General features: G+C 47.0%; 1 protein-coding gene across 1 annotated transcript in view; it reads left to right on the top strand.

The window, feature by feature from the left end:
• Positions 1 to 16,896, top strand: part of LOC8038579 (protein timeless homolog) — a 622,009-nt gene that overhangs the window by 456,049 nt on the left and 149,064 nt on the right. The window contains exon 21 of the mRNA XM_040213064.2: positions 1,980 to 2,053. Within this exon, the coding sequence (XP_040068998.1) occupies positions 1,980 to 2,053 (74 nt within the window). The remainder of the gene's footprint in view (positions 1 to 1,979; positions 2,054 to 16,896) is intronic.

Here is a 16,896-nt window from a genome sequence, read left to right as displayed (position 1 = left end):
GCCAAAATATGGGTAATCTGCGCCAAGCCTGCGCCGAAGGAGCAATTTCGGTCGCCTTTCAAAACCGAAACTAAACTGAGAACCGTAATTGCGCATGCGTCAGCTAGGTGGCATAAGCGGCCGCCCTACACAAAGTACCCTGCATCAATGTCTGGTCTTGCATATTTTTTCCCGCCGTCTTAACCTCCTTGCCGCCGTCTCTGGTTTCGTGCCCTCATGCCCAACGTTGCTCCTGCCCTCGTCCCTCGTCGTCTGGAAAATCTCGTCTCGCGTCTTTTTTTAATTTTTTTGAACGATAGACGCGGGCGCGTGCGGGTGCCGCGACGCTAGTGTGCCGGGTGCCAGCCGTGCCGTCATGCTGTGAAACAAAACCATGTTTTTGGGCGACGAGAGTTACTTTGTGAGCTGAAGCGCTGGCGCGACCACAGTCACCGTGGTCGCGCGACGTCGAGTGCTGCCGTCCCCACGTCGCTGCAGATATGGCGCTTTCTAAACTTGTTCTTCGACATTCCTAGCCTTCTTTAAATCATACTCTACTACAAAAAGCCCTCTAACTCAAAGACTGCTTGTCGAAATACTGATTACCTAGGTTCCTTTCGGTGGACTTCCTTTCAAGAGGGAGCCCGGTACGTGAAAAATTTGCCGCGAAAGAAAGTTGGTGAAGAGAAGTGAGCTAAAGCAAAGAAGGCAATGTCTGCACGTTGAACCCGCACAGCGCGCTTATTTGCCTCGAGTTTGGTCGTTGCACAAAAGCGCTCCAAAAACGTTTTGACCCTGGCTCGCGATGTCATGCATCGATGCACTTAGGTTCTTTTTTTCTGTGTGTTTAGCTTGTACATCGCCTGCCGCCCTGGCAAGCACAGGCCGCTCGACTGCTTTTTTTTTTTTTTTTGTATGCTGGACAGTTACATTTTGCACTTTATTTTGGGAACCAGTTGGCGACGGAGGAGAGTGGCATTGTTTCGGTTTCGATTGAACAGCCATTGTCTCCGCTCGCACTACGAAGCTTGTGCCACTTCAAGCCTGCTGAAGTTGCCCTCACGTGCATGTGAACATGACTGCATGGCAAAGGCGCCAGCCAGGACGCTTGCCATTCATTGTTTTGCGTTTGCTTACTTTGGACGAAAATCTGGCACGTCGGGAACCAGTTAAACGGTGACAAGCGTTCTTTTCGGAATGGCTCGACAACGCCTATAACACTGTATACTTGTGGGATGTCTCAGCAGTAAAACACAAACAGCGAGTTCTGTCACAATATGTCACAAAGTTGCCTTCGTTTGTCCAACAATTAAAACAAATACTTAATTTTTCTAAGAATATCTGCTCCAAAAGCCACTTTTGCTGCTCCGAAACACTGTTTGGGCTGCTCCAAAAGCCTCCTTTGCTGCCCCAAAACACTGTTCTGACTGCTCCAAAGGCCACTTTTGCTGCTCCAAAACACTGTTTTGGCTGCTCCAAAAGGTGCTCCAAAATGGCTTAGGCCAATCACATCACTGAGAACGCAACTGCTCGAAACCGAAACTGGATTGAGGAGGAAGATGAAGTATAGAGGACGAGAGACAGCTGGTAGAAGTCACGTGACTGTGCAACTTTTCTTTTTTCTTCAATGAACGCATTTGCGGCTTTTTAGAAGCCCCAAAAATGGGTATCATATTTCTTTTTATTTTTCGTATTGAATGTGTGCTCGATGATCCACGACTGATTATATTTGGTGGCTGTCTAAACCATAGAACACAGCACGTGACCACGGAGAAGAGAGTGAGCGCGACTCAAACCGGCCAGTTCTCGATCGGCGGTTCTCGGGCGGAAAGAAACCGAATTTCGATCCGCATATTCCCTTTGAGGCAAATTTCTGTTTGCGTGTTTTCTAATGGTGTCTAGTATATACCGGGCAGTTACAGCGTGCCGACACCGCAATTAGCCTTTATGCGGAAATATGGCTTTGGTCGTGAAGTCTGTTTTGTCTCTTTCTCCTCAAGGGCCCACTGTCCGTGGAGGGCGGAAGAGATCGAGGAGCTTCGGGACCTCTTCACTCAGTACAGGGAGGCCACAGGTGAGGCACCTTCTGCTTCGACGGTTTTTCTTGGAGTCTTATCGACGACTGAGCTCCCGTTAGGGGGATCTTTGGTGGCGTGTGTTAGCGCACCGCAGCTCAAAGCAGGTGGAGCGCAAGCTCGCGCTGCGGAACCCGCGGATCCTGGCCTCAATCGCAAGCCTGGTCCGTTTCGACCATGATGAGCATCGTACCTGCGTATGTTCGTTTCACTACGTGGTGCATGCTAAAGAGCTTAATTACCGTCGTACCTCATCGGCTTCCCGTTCACAACGTGAACCATTCTCTGTATATCTGGGAGGCAGACGACCTCAGGCTGTCGGCACACGCAACGTCTAATCTTGCAACCATTCGCACCACCCAGAGCAACAAACCAGGTTGATGCGTTTTAAAAGGTGTCTGTAGTCTATCACCGAACGAGCAGAGAGCTCGGCCTCAGCTTGTGCACGAAACACAGTATGGCGAAGGTTGCGACGCGATTGACCAGGTAAAGTCCTATTGGCGTGCACGCGCCCGAGTAGCCTATGCCGCAAAGCGTCTACGTTTGCCAGACAGTGCAGCTGAGGAAAAACGAAACAAACAAAAAATGTTTCCTTTTCCATGGCACCGGGGCGCACGCCCTTTCTGCTGGGTGCGTCTGCGCTCACCTTCCGGACGCTGGCTTGAACACCGCGGCACAGATCTTCCGCTTCAACGCGTTCATAAAACTGTCCTTCCCGCCGTTGAGGCATGAAACAAGGCTCAATAACCAAGCAGTGTCTAGACTCTAAAGGCTTGTTCACACGATGCATCTTTTCAATGCGCCTCAGTTTAGCGAAACCGAGATTTCGCGAAATCGGCCTGTTGGACGCGCAAAACCTGTGACTTTTTGACTCACGAGAATTTCACCAAACCTTGTCATCCGCAGCCGGAATGCCGAACGTTTCGCATCAAAATGATACGAAGTACGCACAGTGTGAAGAGACTGTTTTATTCATACCGCTCAATGAACTTCGTCAGATTCGGCTCACTTGGTTTACTAGTCGTGCCAAACTCGGGAAAGACCGCGAACCTCAAAAAACAGGCGGATGATCTCGAAACATTTCGGACATTTTTGCACCGCTAATAATGAAATTATCCTCAGCCATCATGTCTATATGCGGTGCTTGCACCTGTCGCAACCGTGAATCTGCACCGTGCAACCAACCCGTACTGCTAAAGCGCCGTTCACACACCTGCAACCGAGTAGGACCAAGACTCATTGCCCGACGCCCGTACGCACCGCTTCTTCGCTTGTTGCTCGCCATGTTTCCTTTTTTTTTTTCTTTTTTTTTTTTTCGGCTTTGGCTCGGATGCGGAATCGGCCAAAAATCAAACTCCTTCAAAAGCTCGCTTCTCCTCGAAGGTCAGACGTCATAGCGAAGTCGAGCGGCCATTGGCAGCGTCCGCGTTCCTTCTTCGGGTGATTGACAGGCCTCGGTGAGGTTTCAGCGAAAAACGGCTCCCAAAGCGAGGAACACGCGCCATTTTTTTCTAAGAGGCGTGCCACTTTTTCCGTCGTGTTCAGACGGGGAATTTGTTTGCCGAAACCTAGTTTCGCGACACAAGATTCGCCAACAAGATGTGTCGTGTGAATAGACCTTAAGGACCACGCGTAGCGCAAGATCCGAGCTCTACATGACCTAGGGCGACAGAAACCCGCATCGCCCGCATCGGCACCCAGTGCATTTGGGCTGTTGATGCCATAGAGTTATTATATATACGCTAGAGGTTCAAGTTACGCTAGTGTGCTGACGCAAATTGAAGCAGACAGCAAGCAGTCGAAAATTGACTTCCGGTAATGCATTTCTATGGGAAAAAGTGAGTGCATTTTCTCTCGGCGCTCGATCATAAGAGCAAATGTCCCAAATAATTCGTACGTACTAGGTAGCTTGGAACATTTCTCAGTCCGACCGACGAAATAACTGGCCAGTTACGGCGGTTTTCTTTCAAATCCATCGCATTAAAAACGGTGCTTTAATGGCTCCGTACGTGAAGTTATGTGCATTGTCGGCAACTGTCGGACACTGTTAGCGCGAACACGACGTCGGCGCTTTTCAGCATGAGGGATATACGTGCCAAACGAACGAAGTACATTTGGAAATTAAGGGGGACGGCGAGAACTACGCAGTAACAGTGGATCAGTAACTACCCGTGCATGTACGATAAAAATAAATTGAAGGCCACGTAATCTATTCTGATTTTAAATAAGTAATATAACGCTTTATTCTTTCTGCTCTGAGCGAAGCTAGCTGCTTGTTCTCCGTTCAAAATATCACCCGCACGCTCGAGATCTTTGAGAACAAGTGCCCGATAAAAGCTGCCCGGCAGAGAAAACAGTACAAAGAGACACCTTTCATAGCCCACGGACTTTATTCTCTACGTTTTGAATGTTTTAATCTGCTAATGCACGACGGGGTCATTTTCATATAGTGTCAGGACTAGCATATTATCAGTATATAAGCGTCACCGGAATGCTGGCGAGCCTTGAACACACTCTATATTCCTTTCGATTGTAATTTTGCTTTGAATCGTCAATTGTGTTTACACCAGGGTGTTGGAACGAAATGTTTTTCGTTCCGTTTTCATTTTCGTTCCATACAAAAAAGTTCCGTTCCGTTTCCGCTCCGGAACGAAAAAATAATGCTCCGTAACGGTTCGTAACGGTTTCTTTCTATTAAAAAAAAAAAAAAAAAAAAAGAAAAGATCGCAACAAAAATTAAAAGGAACGTAACGTTTATTTTTACACAAAAATAGATAATTCAGGCGCTCTAGAGGAATCCGCGGAAACGACATTGCTTCTGAGATCATGTTCATTGCCTTGAGCATGAGATCATGATCAAGGCACAGAGCATGATCTCAGAAGCAGCACGCCATCAAGTGTGCTCGGTGAAAGGCAAGACCTCTGGTCCGATAAAATAAATTTCAGTGCCGAGAAGGCCCTGAAGGCCCATAGGGATGAAGAAGTACACTTTTGCAACAGAGTCTCAGACTGCCATATCCGTAGAAAAACAAAAGATGGACTTCTACAACGCCGGGTCACAAACTTCCCTCGCTTGCCGTGATCTGTTGTCTGTCTGTGTCGTCCGAAGAAAGCATGGAGGGAGAGGGCGCAAGCAGAGCCGTATATGTAGAGAGTTTGGCCATTCGTTGGGAGGTATAGGAGTCAAATGAGGAGGCGCCATTGGCTGAAAGCTGGCTGGGCGTGTTCCAGGGCGTCTTCAGAAATTCGAATGTGACCAACCAGAAGCCGGAAATAATACCCTGGCGGTGGTCGCGAGAAACAAAGCTGATAACTGCATTGGAGTAACTCTCGATGACTGAAAATATGGTACACGTGATGTTTCAATCACGCTCATCCAAAATGATGTGGAGGAGTGCGACTAGCGGAACGATCGACATAATCCGTACGCCAAGCGCCGAGGGCCGGGAATCCACCGTCCGAGCGGTCACACTCTGTCCGAGCAAACCAGAGTTGAGTGGCGCATTCGTTTCTTACATCTTTCTGCATGATCATGATCAAAACAACACGTGCACCCTATTTTCAAGCATAAAGAGTTACTACACTTCACTCTGACGCGCTTATTAAAACCATATACGAACATAGACCTTTGATCAGAACTGTTTCTCGCTACCACCACTAGGGGATTCTTTTCGGCTTCTGGTTGGTCAAGAGAGCATGCCAAGCCCTCTTTCCGAGTCTGCCGCACGCCCTGGCTCTGCCCGCACCTCCCATTGACCAAACTCTCTACATATACGGCTCTGGGCGCAAGAGCCAAGGAGAGCATTGCGAGCGTGTGGAGGCGTCGCGCCACCGCGCTCTCATTGGTGGGAAGCAATGGCGCCTTGCGTCATGTTTTTTGTTTCTCGTTGTATGTTTGTCTTTGTTTTTGCTATGCTTGTTCGCCCGGAGTTAAGACGTGGGGGCGATGGCTTGCTTGTCTTCTCTTTAATTATGGCACAAACTAACGGCTGTCTCTTCGCTGCGCGAAACGAATTACTGAAATACCTGATATTTTCCCTTGAACCGAAAACCGATAAGAAAATTTTTCGGTTTCACTCCGGAACAAAATAATAAATAACGTTTCGATTACGTTTCCGTTCCGCCCAAAAATATCGTTTTTTTTCGTTTTTCGTTTTTGGTTTTCGTTTTGTTCCGATACCCTGGTTTACACAACTGCCGCGGAACACAGGTTTGGGACTGAAATGTAGCGAAGTTAAACCGTTCACTTATGAAGAAAAATGCGCTAACTAAAGCAATTACACTTTACAGTGTTCATCAAGGTACATACTATTCGGTACGACCCGAAGAACCAAGGTGTTCCGTGTTATTTTCTGGCGAAGAGACAAAATGCACGCGCGTTTTTCCATAGGAGTGCACATGAGCACCGCAAAAGTAAACTGGTTGCTGTCTGCTTCAATTTGCGTCACGGAAGTTGCATAGACACTAGCGCCGGTTGGACCTCTAGCGTACATTATAATAATTCTATGGTTGATGCTCGAGCCTTTCATTCGCGGTTTGTTGCCAGCTGATCCTGCTGCTCGACGGTGGTGAAGCGGCGAGAGTGACCTCTCAGCTAAATGTGAATCCTCGTTCATCCAGTTATCCGCTGTCAAAGTGTGGAAGATGTCCAACGTGTAGTGAGGGCGGGAACTACGAGCGCTTTGCCTTGCTTCTATAACTGAAACCAGAGCAGCGAGATGCGTACTCCCATATGACGGAAGCAATAAGCTTCAACAGGTCGAGTACGTCACCGGGGATGTAGGCGAGGTGGTGCACACTGTTTAAACGCTTGCAGTATCCACGAGTGCTACCGGAAAAATGACGTCAACAGAGAAGGAGCTCGCGATTCAGCATAATGCAGTGCCACGGGCCCGTGAATTTTCAAAGTTCGGGGTAATGGCGGTATAAAAAAAAAACGCACCAGCGCCACTTTAGTGATCACGAATTACACCGGTCACAAACTCCCAAGCTCCACCGCTCCACTCGACACCGACACGACATACGACAACAATCTGCATCAAAACGCCCCAAAAGTGAAGGCGTCTGCTCCCGTACACACTAAACATTTTCACGCCCCTATTGGTGTAAATGGCATGGGTCACAACTCACCCCCTTATTGGTGTACAAAAACGCCCTAGAAAAATGGTGTTATTTCCCACACCCTCAAAAACCGGTGTAATCCCTTACACCCTACACAGAAAGGAGTGATTCTGCTCTACACCTATTTATTAGGGTGTGATGGCAGCAGTACACCCTACCAAAAACGTGTACTGCAGCTAGAAGAGCATGGTGGGTAAACCCCGGGACTAGTGACAAAAAAATTGGGAAAACACAATACTGCCTCAAAATGTCTTGAGACGTGTTGTGTTGTCCCGATTTTTTGTCCTAGTCTTGGGTTTTTTTCACCATGATCCTTCACCAGCTCGCCTGCGCAGTAACTCTCACTTCATTCAGCTACAAGAAGTTATACTAAATGTGTAACACAGCACTTCATCAAAAAGTATTTACGGAGAAATGATTGCTAACAAATTGAAACATGTGGAACACTTTATTTCTTTATTTTTTGAATCCAGAAAAAACGTACATGGACCTCATCTTCTTCTTTCGCGAATTCGCGAGAAACCCATGTCAAACCTCAAATGCTGGCATTTGTGACCTAGTGTTAAGTTTTTGTGACAAAGCTACAAAATTCTTAGAGGATTAAAATAAATGCACTCAAACTTTAAATAAGGCTTTCCTTCGCCTAAACCTACTTTAAAGCTTTCTAGCTCTGCTGACGTAGGCAAAACTCGACAGGCTGGCAGAGACGGAACGACCGGGAGTTGATTGAGGCGTAAGCAGCAGTTCATGCTTGTAAACAGTAAAATGGTCTATTGAGACGGAAACAGGACTACTACCAGAAGCATGCTTGCAGAGTACTTACAAATAAAACACCGATCTCATGTAATCCGTGATAGTTGCATAATCCGGTTCGGGCACCACAGAAAACGCAAACACAACGTCCAGGATGATGGCGGTTGCTCACATTCAACGGAACTCTCGCCGTCGCCGATGAGCAGCTCTCTGTCGTGATAGATGCACAATCCGACTAGGGCAGCACAAAACTACGCAAACACAATGTCGAGGATGAAGGCGGTCGATCACAATCAGCGGAAGTCTCACGAGCGCCGACGAGCAGTTAGTTCTTTGTCGAAACGCGTCCAACAAACACAGCACAATAATTCTATGGACTCCGACGAAATTCACAAATATTACCAAAAAATTAGTATGAACGTATTCCGGCCGTTCAAGACGAAAAACCACGGCTGCGACTGCAACGCACGAAAAACAGAAGAACACTGACGCCTGACGGAAGCTTTTTAGAAACCGGACCTACGTGGCCCCTACACTCACCGTAATTTGGAATACGGCAAAGACTTCGGCCCCAGTGAGCCCATCAGCGCGTCGGAGCGAGTCACGTGACATATTATAGTCCAAGCGTCCCTGTCCCACGGAGAACGGTCACGTGTTACACACCACCCCTCTGATTTGCTAGAAGCGGCCTTCGCACTCGCTCACAGCCACACGAAGACACAAAAGAAGGTGTGGAGGCTTATCAGAAGACGAGGTCAAAGAGGGGTGGACAAAGCAGCTAATCTCCCTCTGCGGCTTTGTATAAGCCACCTGGGCTGCCCAAGGAGGGTCGCAAAATGGGACACGTCAGGACTTGCTTCACGCAGTAGCGTGCGTGCTCTGATGCCGACCGCGAAATCACGAAATAAATAACGCAAAACAAATTCGAACGCATGAAACAAGAGATGCAATTTCACCCGTACGAAAAAAGAAAAAAAAAAGGAAAAAAAAGCGTCGGGAGGCTAGATATTTTGGTGTCAACTAAGGATCCCGTACTATAGCCGGGGTGTCATAAATTCGGCACTTTCGATTGTCTTGCGGAATTGTTTCGTTAGAACTACACACAAAAATAAAATCTCAGTGAAGGTGCTATAAGTAGTGCGAGGGCCAGTCAGGTGAGTTTGTAATACACGAAATGAGGGCGCCACGGCCCATAAATTGTTCAGTGGTTCAGCGCAGGAGGTCTTTCTCTGGTTAAAAGTAAGCACATTCCGTTTTGCTTCATCTTGTTTTTCTTTTCTTTTTTAACGTCGGATTTTAGGCGGTTAAGAAATAGACATACCTCGCCGGCATAGGCCATTCATGCGGGAATCTTGACGCTCAACCAAAAACGGCATCGCTTACGGTATGTCAGGATGGCGTCGCCGCGACCCATCCTTTTTTTCACAGATATTGGCTGGACCAAAATGGTAACGGCGCAATTTTTCATATTTGATCCTATATCGGCGCAATGCTGTGTGCTGTTTGGGTTGTATATTGACACGTCTTCGTTCATCTTTTGCGAGTGGAGATGTTTTGTTTTTAAGTCGAAGTTGAACTGATGAAACTGACGCACACGCGACACGTAATTTTCGGCTCCTCTCGGACGAAGAGTTCGATCGGAGTTGCAAAAACTATACTCCATCACTTCCTAACCATACGCGACTTCGTGTAGCGATTAATTATACTGGATGTTTATACCGCCGTACATCAGCAACCGTTTCAGCAAAGCAATAAGCATTAACGGATATGAAATCATGGGTGTATTAGACTGGCATCACCATAACGCCCCTTTCACACCGTGTTAATACAGGGCGTATAATTCGCCCATACACCCTTTTTACACGATTTCAGACGCCATCGCAATAAGCGAGGTCGTAAAAAGGGTGTGGAAGGGATGAAAAACATCAGCACACCCTTTTTACACCCACCGATATTCAAATATCGTGTAAATGAAGTGTAAGAAGGGTGTTTTTCCTAACTTACACCCTTTTTACACGATTATGGGTGTTATAATGTTTAGTGTGTACTACAACTAGCGGAAGTGAAGTGTTGGGCGGATGTCCTTCACAAGAATGTATTAAAAATGCTTTGCGCAAGGATAATTTCCATTGATTGTTGAACACATAATAAGATCCCAATAATTTGTTTTTCTATCTGATTCAAGCTAGGCGGACTGCTCATAACACTGATCGACCATAAAAATAACAAAATATTTGAACTTTTTCGTGGCCTGTTTAAGATTTACTGTTAATAGATCGTTATTTTTCGCAACGGACTAGCATTATAGATTTTACATCCATACTTTTTAAATGCAAACAGTTTTTACATATGGCTATCCACTGCGCCGTGTTTTGTGTCTTCTATAAAGCTGGAACGGTCAGCGAACAAAGAGCCCAACCGCACATGTCAAGCTCATGTACGCCGCGGGGAGAAAAGGACGTCGAGTAGAAAGTGTCGGGCCCAGGGTCGTTATTGTGTTTGTGTATATGTCGGTGTCAGTACTGTGTAATGCGTGCTACCGTGTTGTTTGCGATGTAGGTTGCAGTGTACTCCTGATCGTTCTCAGCGTATAAACAGACTCCTGTTTTTTTTTTGTCTTTTTTCGCAGGTTGCTAAAAATCTTGTTAGATGGCGCAAGTTACCGCCCGATTCCAAATAGTTTGCTCGAGTTATTTATCCATGTAAGTTTGGCATTCGTTTTTCTGTCTGGCGGTTCCGTCGTAGTTACTGACGCCACCGACCGCCGACGACGCACGTATACGTACCTTTGTACGTAGCTACGTCCGCCGCTTGAAGACTGTTTACTGTGTATAAAAGATATCAAACGAGAACAAACGCGTCCTGTGTGCTTTCAATTCGGCTGAAAGGCGCGCGCCTCGCTGGGCACGTCTCTCGCTGGGCACGTCTCTCGCCTGTTCTCGGCTGCTGGCCGCCATGTTTCGTAACGAACACGCTCAACCGTGTTTCGCGGAAGGCAGACACGGTGTAGCGTGTTAAGTTTACACGGCACCTCGTGTGTACACGAATAACACACATGGCTGCGTGTAAAACGAACAGGTTTTGACATGTCCGCTATGGGACAACGGTTTGCACGTCTGGGCGTGTTATTTTTGCTAACAGTGCACGCCGTCCACGTCGACAACCACCACCGACGCAATGTTTGCAAATAGAAGGAGCCGGCCCTCGACCGGCATGCAACGCGCGCGACCAGTTTTCCTCGACCTGTGATTGGTCTGTCGTTGCGGTTGTTTCGGTTGTTTCCAACGCACCGGAAAAAGTTGGGCTCACTCCCACTCCTTACGACGTGAACGACACATGCATGCGATTCTCCGTCGCTATGGCAACTGACGGTTGCAGACCCTTGCAACGGTCGTTTCGGTTGTTCCAGTCATTGCGGTCGCTACGGACGCATGTGTGTGAACGGGCCTTTAGTCTCAAAGATTTTATAGGCACGGCCCGTTTCACGTTCTTCGTAGACGTTATCCTAACTTTCTTGTTCTATTGGGCAGGAGATCGAACTATAGGGGGCGCTTTGTCGAGGTTGTTGTCCCCACAGCCCGGTGTTTACTAACACAGCATAACAAAGAAATTGAACCTCGTCATGCACGGCTTGGACACGAGCGCTTCGCTCTGACCAATGCTGGCCTTCGAATCGTCATCTTCGATGTCGCTGATCAAAAACAAACAAGAACATTCGGTTTGTTGCCCACAGCTGAAGCGTGCTGCTAGAGGCGTGACTGTTCGATCTCCTCCCCCATAAGGCAGCCAAAAGTTTGTAGTGAGTCATTTATTGGGCGGTGCCAAGACGTTTGTTTTTCGTTGTTGTGTTCCCCAGTTCAATAAGACCGAAAGCAGAATATGGGAAAATGGTCACTAAGGTCGTATAATATACCGCCAGCTGTAATGTGACCACTATCATCTAGATTTGCAATGGAGACGTCAAGAGATGTAGCAGTGTCTGTAGTCACTCTGGTTGGCAGTGTTATCACATTTTTACAGGCATACTGATGGATGATGTCGCGTAATTCTCTCGCATGACGGTCACCCGAAAGCGTGTCTATGTTCACATCTCCGAAACTAGTCAATGACACAGATAACGACCCGAGGATGCATAGTGCGATCTCAAGAAATTGCATGAATTCAAACATATTGCCGGAGGGTGGTCTGTACAAGGCAGCAACTAGAGTATCAGATGTTCTAATGAATAAGCTTCGATATTTTCATCCATTCTTGTTAGGTCTTTCATAACTTGAGACTGTAGGTGATTGTTGAGATAAATGGCTATGCCACCGCCCCTTTCCTTCTTCATTACTCAGATGTTTGCATTTATAACCCTGCAGATACGGTGGCGTGTCTTCTTTAGATAACCAGGTTTCAGTGGGTACTATGGCTTCGAATTTCACACTCAATGAGTGTAAAAATATTTTTAGGTCACCTACCTTACTTTTTATGCTTATTGTATTTAAATGTATAGATTTAAACTGTCTTCCACCTTTTCCATATTTTTTTATTAAATGCCTGACAATCGTAATAGGTACAATCAGGTTGAGTGTTCTCCTTCAGAATGGCTTTGCGTGTAGCCCGTAGGTGTAGTCATCATAGTTAATTTTGTCAACGTCAGCCAGGTTAGAAATCTTTTGAACATTTGCTTACTCATCATTTCTCACAAAGATTTTCTCACCCGAGGACCACACAAACTTCCAGCCAACCGTTTTTTATTGGCTACAGCGGCACCCAAAAATTTTTTGTTTGAACTCGTCAGATGTTCGTTCACGTAAACTGTTCCCACGATAGTCAAGATTTTCAGTTTTCATTCCCCGCTTTTTGGCTTTCCGAAGAATTTTATCTCGTTTCGTGCGTTACACGAACCGAACAATGATGTTGTTTTCAGGGGGCTTGAAGGTGGGGACGCGGTGACATGCGTCAATATCCGAGTCGGATCGGCTCGTTCAGGAGACTCACAATTCTTTGAACAACGTCGCATGCGTCACCTTCCTCTGGTACTCCCTTTATTTCAAGGTTCTGACATCTTTGATATTGCTCAACTTCTTCAATTTTTTTTTTTGGCCTTTGGTTTTTGATGTTTAGTTCTTCGTTTTTTTTTCGTTAGTTTCTTAACATCTTTTCGGAGTCCTTTCATCTGATTTCTGGTTTCGTTGACTCCGTCAGAAGTGTCGTTATAAAACTTCTCAGTGTCTTTTAGAGTTCTGAGTTCAGCCCTCAGTTCGCGTCTTAGATCTTCAATGGCTTTCGCTATATCTTTCGTTTCCTTACTCATTATATATCAGGAATTGAGGAAGCAACACCCTACGACACGACACTCCATCACTCTCACAAACACAGTTTCAATATACTAAAAGTTATTGCTGTGTTCGGCAGCAGTGCACGGACGCTTTGCTGAGTTTATACAAGAACTACGTGGTTCTCACCTGCAGAAATACAGATGATTAGGTGTTGCTTCGGTCCGCACTGCTGCCGAATTGAGGTCTGGATTGTTGGGCAGGTTTCTTTTGTAGAATTCAACCGTCAGTGGCGCGCTAGCTGGTCTTGTCCCGTCCAGGCACGTAGTGTTGTCGGCGTTGAATGATCACGGGCGATGTTATGCTGCAACATTCAATGTGCTGCATGTTGCAGCATAACCTCAAAGATACTAGTCTCTCGTTTAAAGGCACAAGAAAACTAATTTTAAAGCTAATTAAACTATCTTTCGATGTGCACCTGGTGGATGCATGAGGAGCCCATTTGGGGGGTAATCTAGCAAAGTTGGGGAACTTGCTACGTAGTCACGACGTAGCAAGTTCCATCGCAGCAGCGCCGCTCTTTGGAATTCAACGTTTTCCTTCATAGCTTTCCTCAACTCGCAAATCGCGAATTGTACCAAACCCTCGTTCGTGTACCCGGACACAGCCATTCTCCCCCTAGAAGATTAGCCTGTTGCTCAAAATTTGGACAAAGCTTGTTTTTCCCACCCCGTTCACCCGTCAGCTGACTGCTGTGGAAGCCACGTGCTCCTTGGGCCAGCCACACGCTCGTCACCCCACGGGTACTTCGAACGGCTCGCTTGGAACGGGTTGACGCTATTGACACCCAGTGTTGCAACCTCCGCGGTCGTTTCTTCCACGAATTTTATAAAAAAAGATTCCCTATGGTAAGTTACAGGTCAAAAAGGTAGCGGCAAATGCCCCTAAAAGGGATTCATATATCCCTCCGCCACCTCCTCATCCAATAGCGTCCCATCGTTTCCGTGAGTCGCGGCCAACACGGGAGGAGGGTCTTGCCTTCCTGTAAATATTTGCATTATCTGTCGACGTTGACTTAGCGTTGAGGAAACCACGAGAGTGAGATTAGAGTTTTCCCCCTCCGATTCCAGTGAAGTCTTCTTTCGACTGCGGAGAGATTTGAAACGGGTGCATCACGCTTGTGGGAGGAGCTTCTCCTATATTCTTGGACTTATAACCGACAGATCTCCCTAGATTTTCTGAAAATGTATAAATTTGCATCGATATTGAAATGATCGTTATGGACTAGCTTAACCATAGATTCCTGTAGCTGGGTGGCCATTTAAAGGTTAAATTCGCGTCGTTGAAACCTTTTTACATAATTACACTTTATCACTTTGGCCTTGTGGGGCCCCACAAAATCGCCTTTACCACTTATCTCTGGCCTCGACAATACACAGAGAAGCCTTTTTCCCGCTGCAATCGGCAGGAACGATGAGGAAATAGTAAAGGAAGGTGTCTCTAAAGCCCTCTGAAACCCATTAAAAAAGCAATCCCTAGGTTTGGACACATTCCCCTTTGCCCCTAAACGATAAAGAAAATCCCTAAATCTAGAGAAAAATCCCTAGGGCTGGCAGCACTGTTGACAACGCCACCAACGGCAAAGTTGATAACCACGTCAGCCTTGCTGTGTCACAAATGCGGGAAATCTTTTTTTCTTTTTTTGTTTGCGCCGTATATTAAATGACGCATCGCGCCCTCCGTTCGCTTATCTTCGAGCGCTTGCTCGAGTGCACCGTTTGGAACGAAAAAAATAGCCAATCATTCAAAATAAAAACGGGCGATTTTCATTAACGGTTATTATCCGTCGTGCTTGACTCATTTCCGAACGAAATTTGAATATTTCAATTTTTGTTTCCGTACTCCTTTAAGAACAACTAAAGGCCTGTTCACACATACAGCGGAGCGCTAAGTTAGCGCTACGTGAGCGCTCCAAGGAGCGCTCATGTGGCGCTTCAAGCGTAACTTCGTTCTAATATAGTGGGTGGTTAGCGCTCCAGTAGCGCCTTGTTAGCGCTCCAGTAGCGCCTTGTTACCGCTCCAGTAGCGCCTTGTTAGCGCTTCAGTAGCGCCGCGTTAGCGCGACATTGGGGAATTGTAGTAGACCGTTTCGGCATCCCGCTAAGCACCAGGATAGCGCTCCGTAATCCGCCGCAAGACCTTGAACTATGCAGAGAAGGCTGGCGGCGCGCATGCGCAGCTGCGGCGTTTTCTTCGGGGATACCGTAGCAGAGGAGAAAAACGGTCTACTACAATTCCCTAGTAGCGCTTCTTGTACCGCGGTGCTGCGGATTAGCAGGTGCACTGCGGTTTCGGTTCCTGTGGTTGGGTGTGCATCAGCAGCACCATGGCGAATATGTCGGATGCTGAAATAGAAATGCGACAAATGCTCTTACATACGCGATTAGTGCTTATCTGTGTGGCCGGCTTAACTCCCAGAAGAGCCTTCTGGGTGCGCGAAATCTTTCGCCACCGAGATACCGACGGGTACTCGGCGAACCTTGTTCCTAGGCTGAGGGACCGAGACACAGAGCTCTTTCGAAGGCGATTATTTTTACCTCCGTGTCCTTGAAACCAGCGTCACACATATCGAATGAAAGCTATGAGTTCGTACCCAATCAATTAGTCGCTCAGAGTCCATGACTCTGGGTCGCCTGCCCGACCAGCCCGACCCTCTGCTTACAGGGCGGCTCTTCTTCCTCTTCTTTCAATGCCTAAGGAAAAACAACAACCGAGGAATCGCCGTGCACGCGCTATTCCGCAGCAGCAAGCACGGCACAGCTAACACAGCGCTACATCACGCGCCAGGAAGCGCCACATGAGCGCTCCTTGGAGCGCTCACGTAGCGATAACTTAGCGCTCCGCTGAATGTGTCTCCCGTAGAGAAGCATGGGGAAACCGGGCCCGCGACTGGCTGACCCTATATCCTCTCATCGAAGTTGGCACCGCTTGCAATCAAGGTGAAGAAAGGACTTTATCCGGCAGCTGCGACATGCGCGTTGTACACATCCATATACAGGGTGTTTCATTTTAAGCTTCATATATTTATTTAAAAAGAAATCCATGAAAGCTTCACTGATGCAGTTTGTGCAGCTGAGGTAGACGTCCAGGAAGACATGTATAGGACGCTAATCCTAACAATCAGTCGGGTAATTATCTCACATGTGTCAATTAACGTTTTCATTGTTGAAAAATAACATACGGCTTTTATAGAAACTTGCTGAGCGTCATCGAAAACCAGTAAATCAGTCAATATCATCAAACCTTGAAGCACGGTGGAGAGCTAAAGTTACCACCCATGCAGCGGGGAAAAGGCTACCTGTGCGCTAACGCGACCGCGCTGTTTTTCCGTCTCTTCTCATCCGCGTTCTCTCCCCAGCCTTGTGCGTGTTGCACGCGGGACAACTTTGGGGCAGAACTTGCTTCTCACACGCTCAGTATTTCCCGAAATGACTGATTTAGTTGTTTTCCTGGAAGCTCAGCAAGTTTTTAATTAGAATCATATGGCTATTTTCAGTGATTCAATATTTAATGAACAAGGTTTAGTCAATTATTCGGCTTAGTATGACGATTAGCCCCCTATATTTGTCGCCCTGGCCGTATATTTCGCCCGCACAAACCACATTAGTGTAGCTTTCACGGCTTTTCTAATATACATCATAAGTTTA

The sequence above is a fragment of the Ixodes scapularis genome, unplaced genomic scaffold (assembly GCF_016920785.2).
Source record: "Ixodes scapularis isolate PalLabHiFi unplaced genomic scaffold, ASM1692078v2 PGA_scaffold0__279_contigs__length_252992795, whole genome shotgun sequence".
NCBI classification, from domain to species: Eukaryota; Metazoa; Arthropoda; class Arachnida; order Ixodida; family Ixodidae; genus Ixodes; species Ixodes scapularis.
This window is presented reverse-complemented; position numbering and strand designations above follow the sequence as displayed.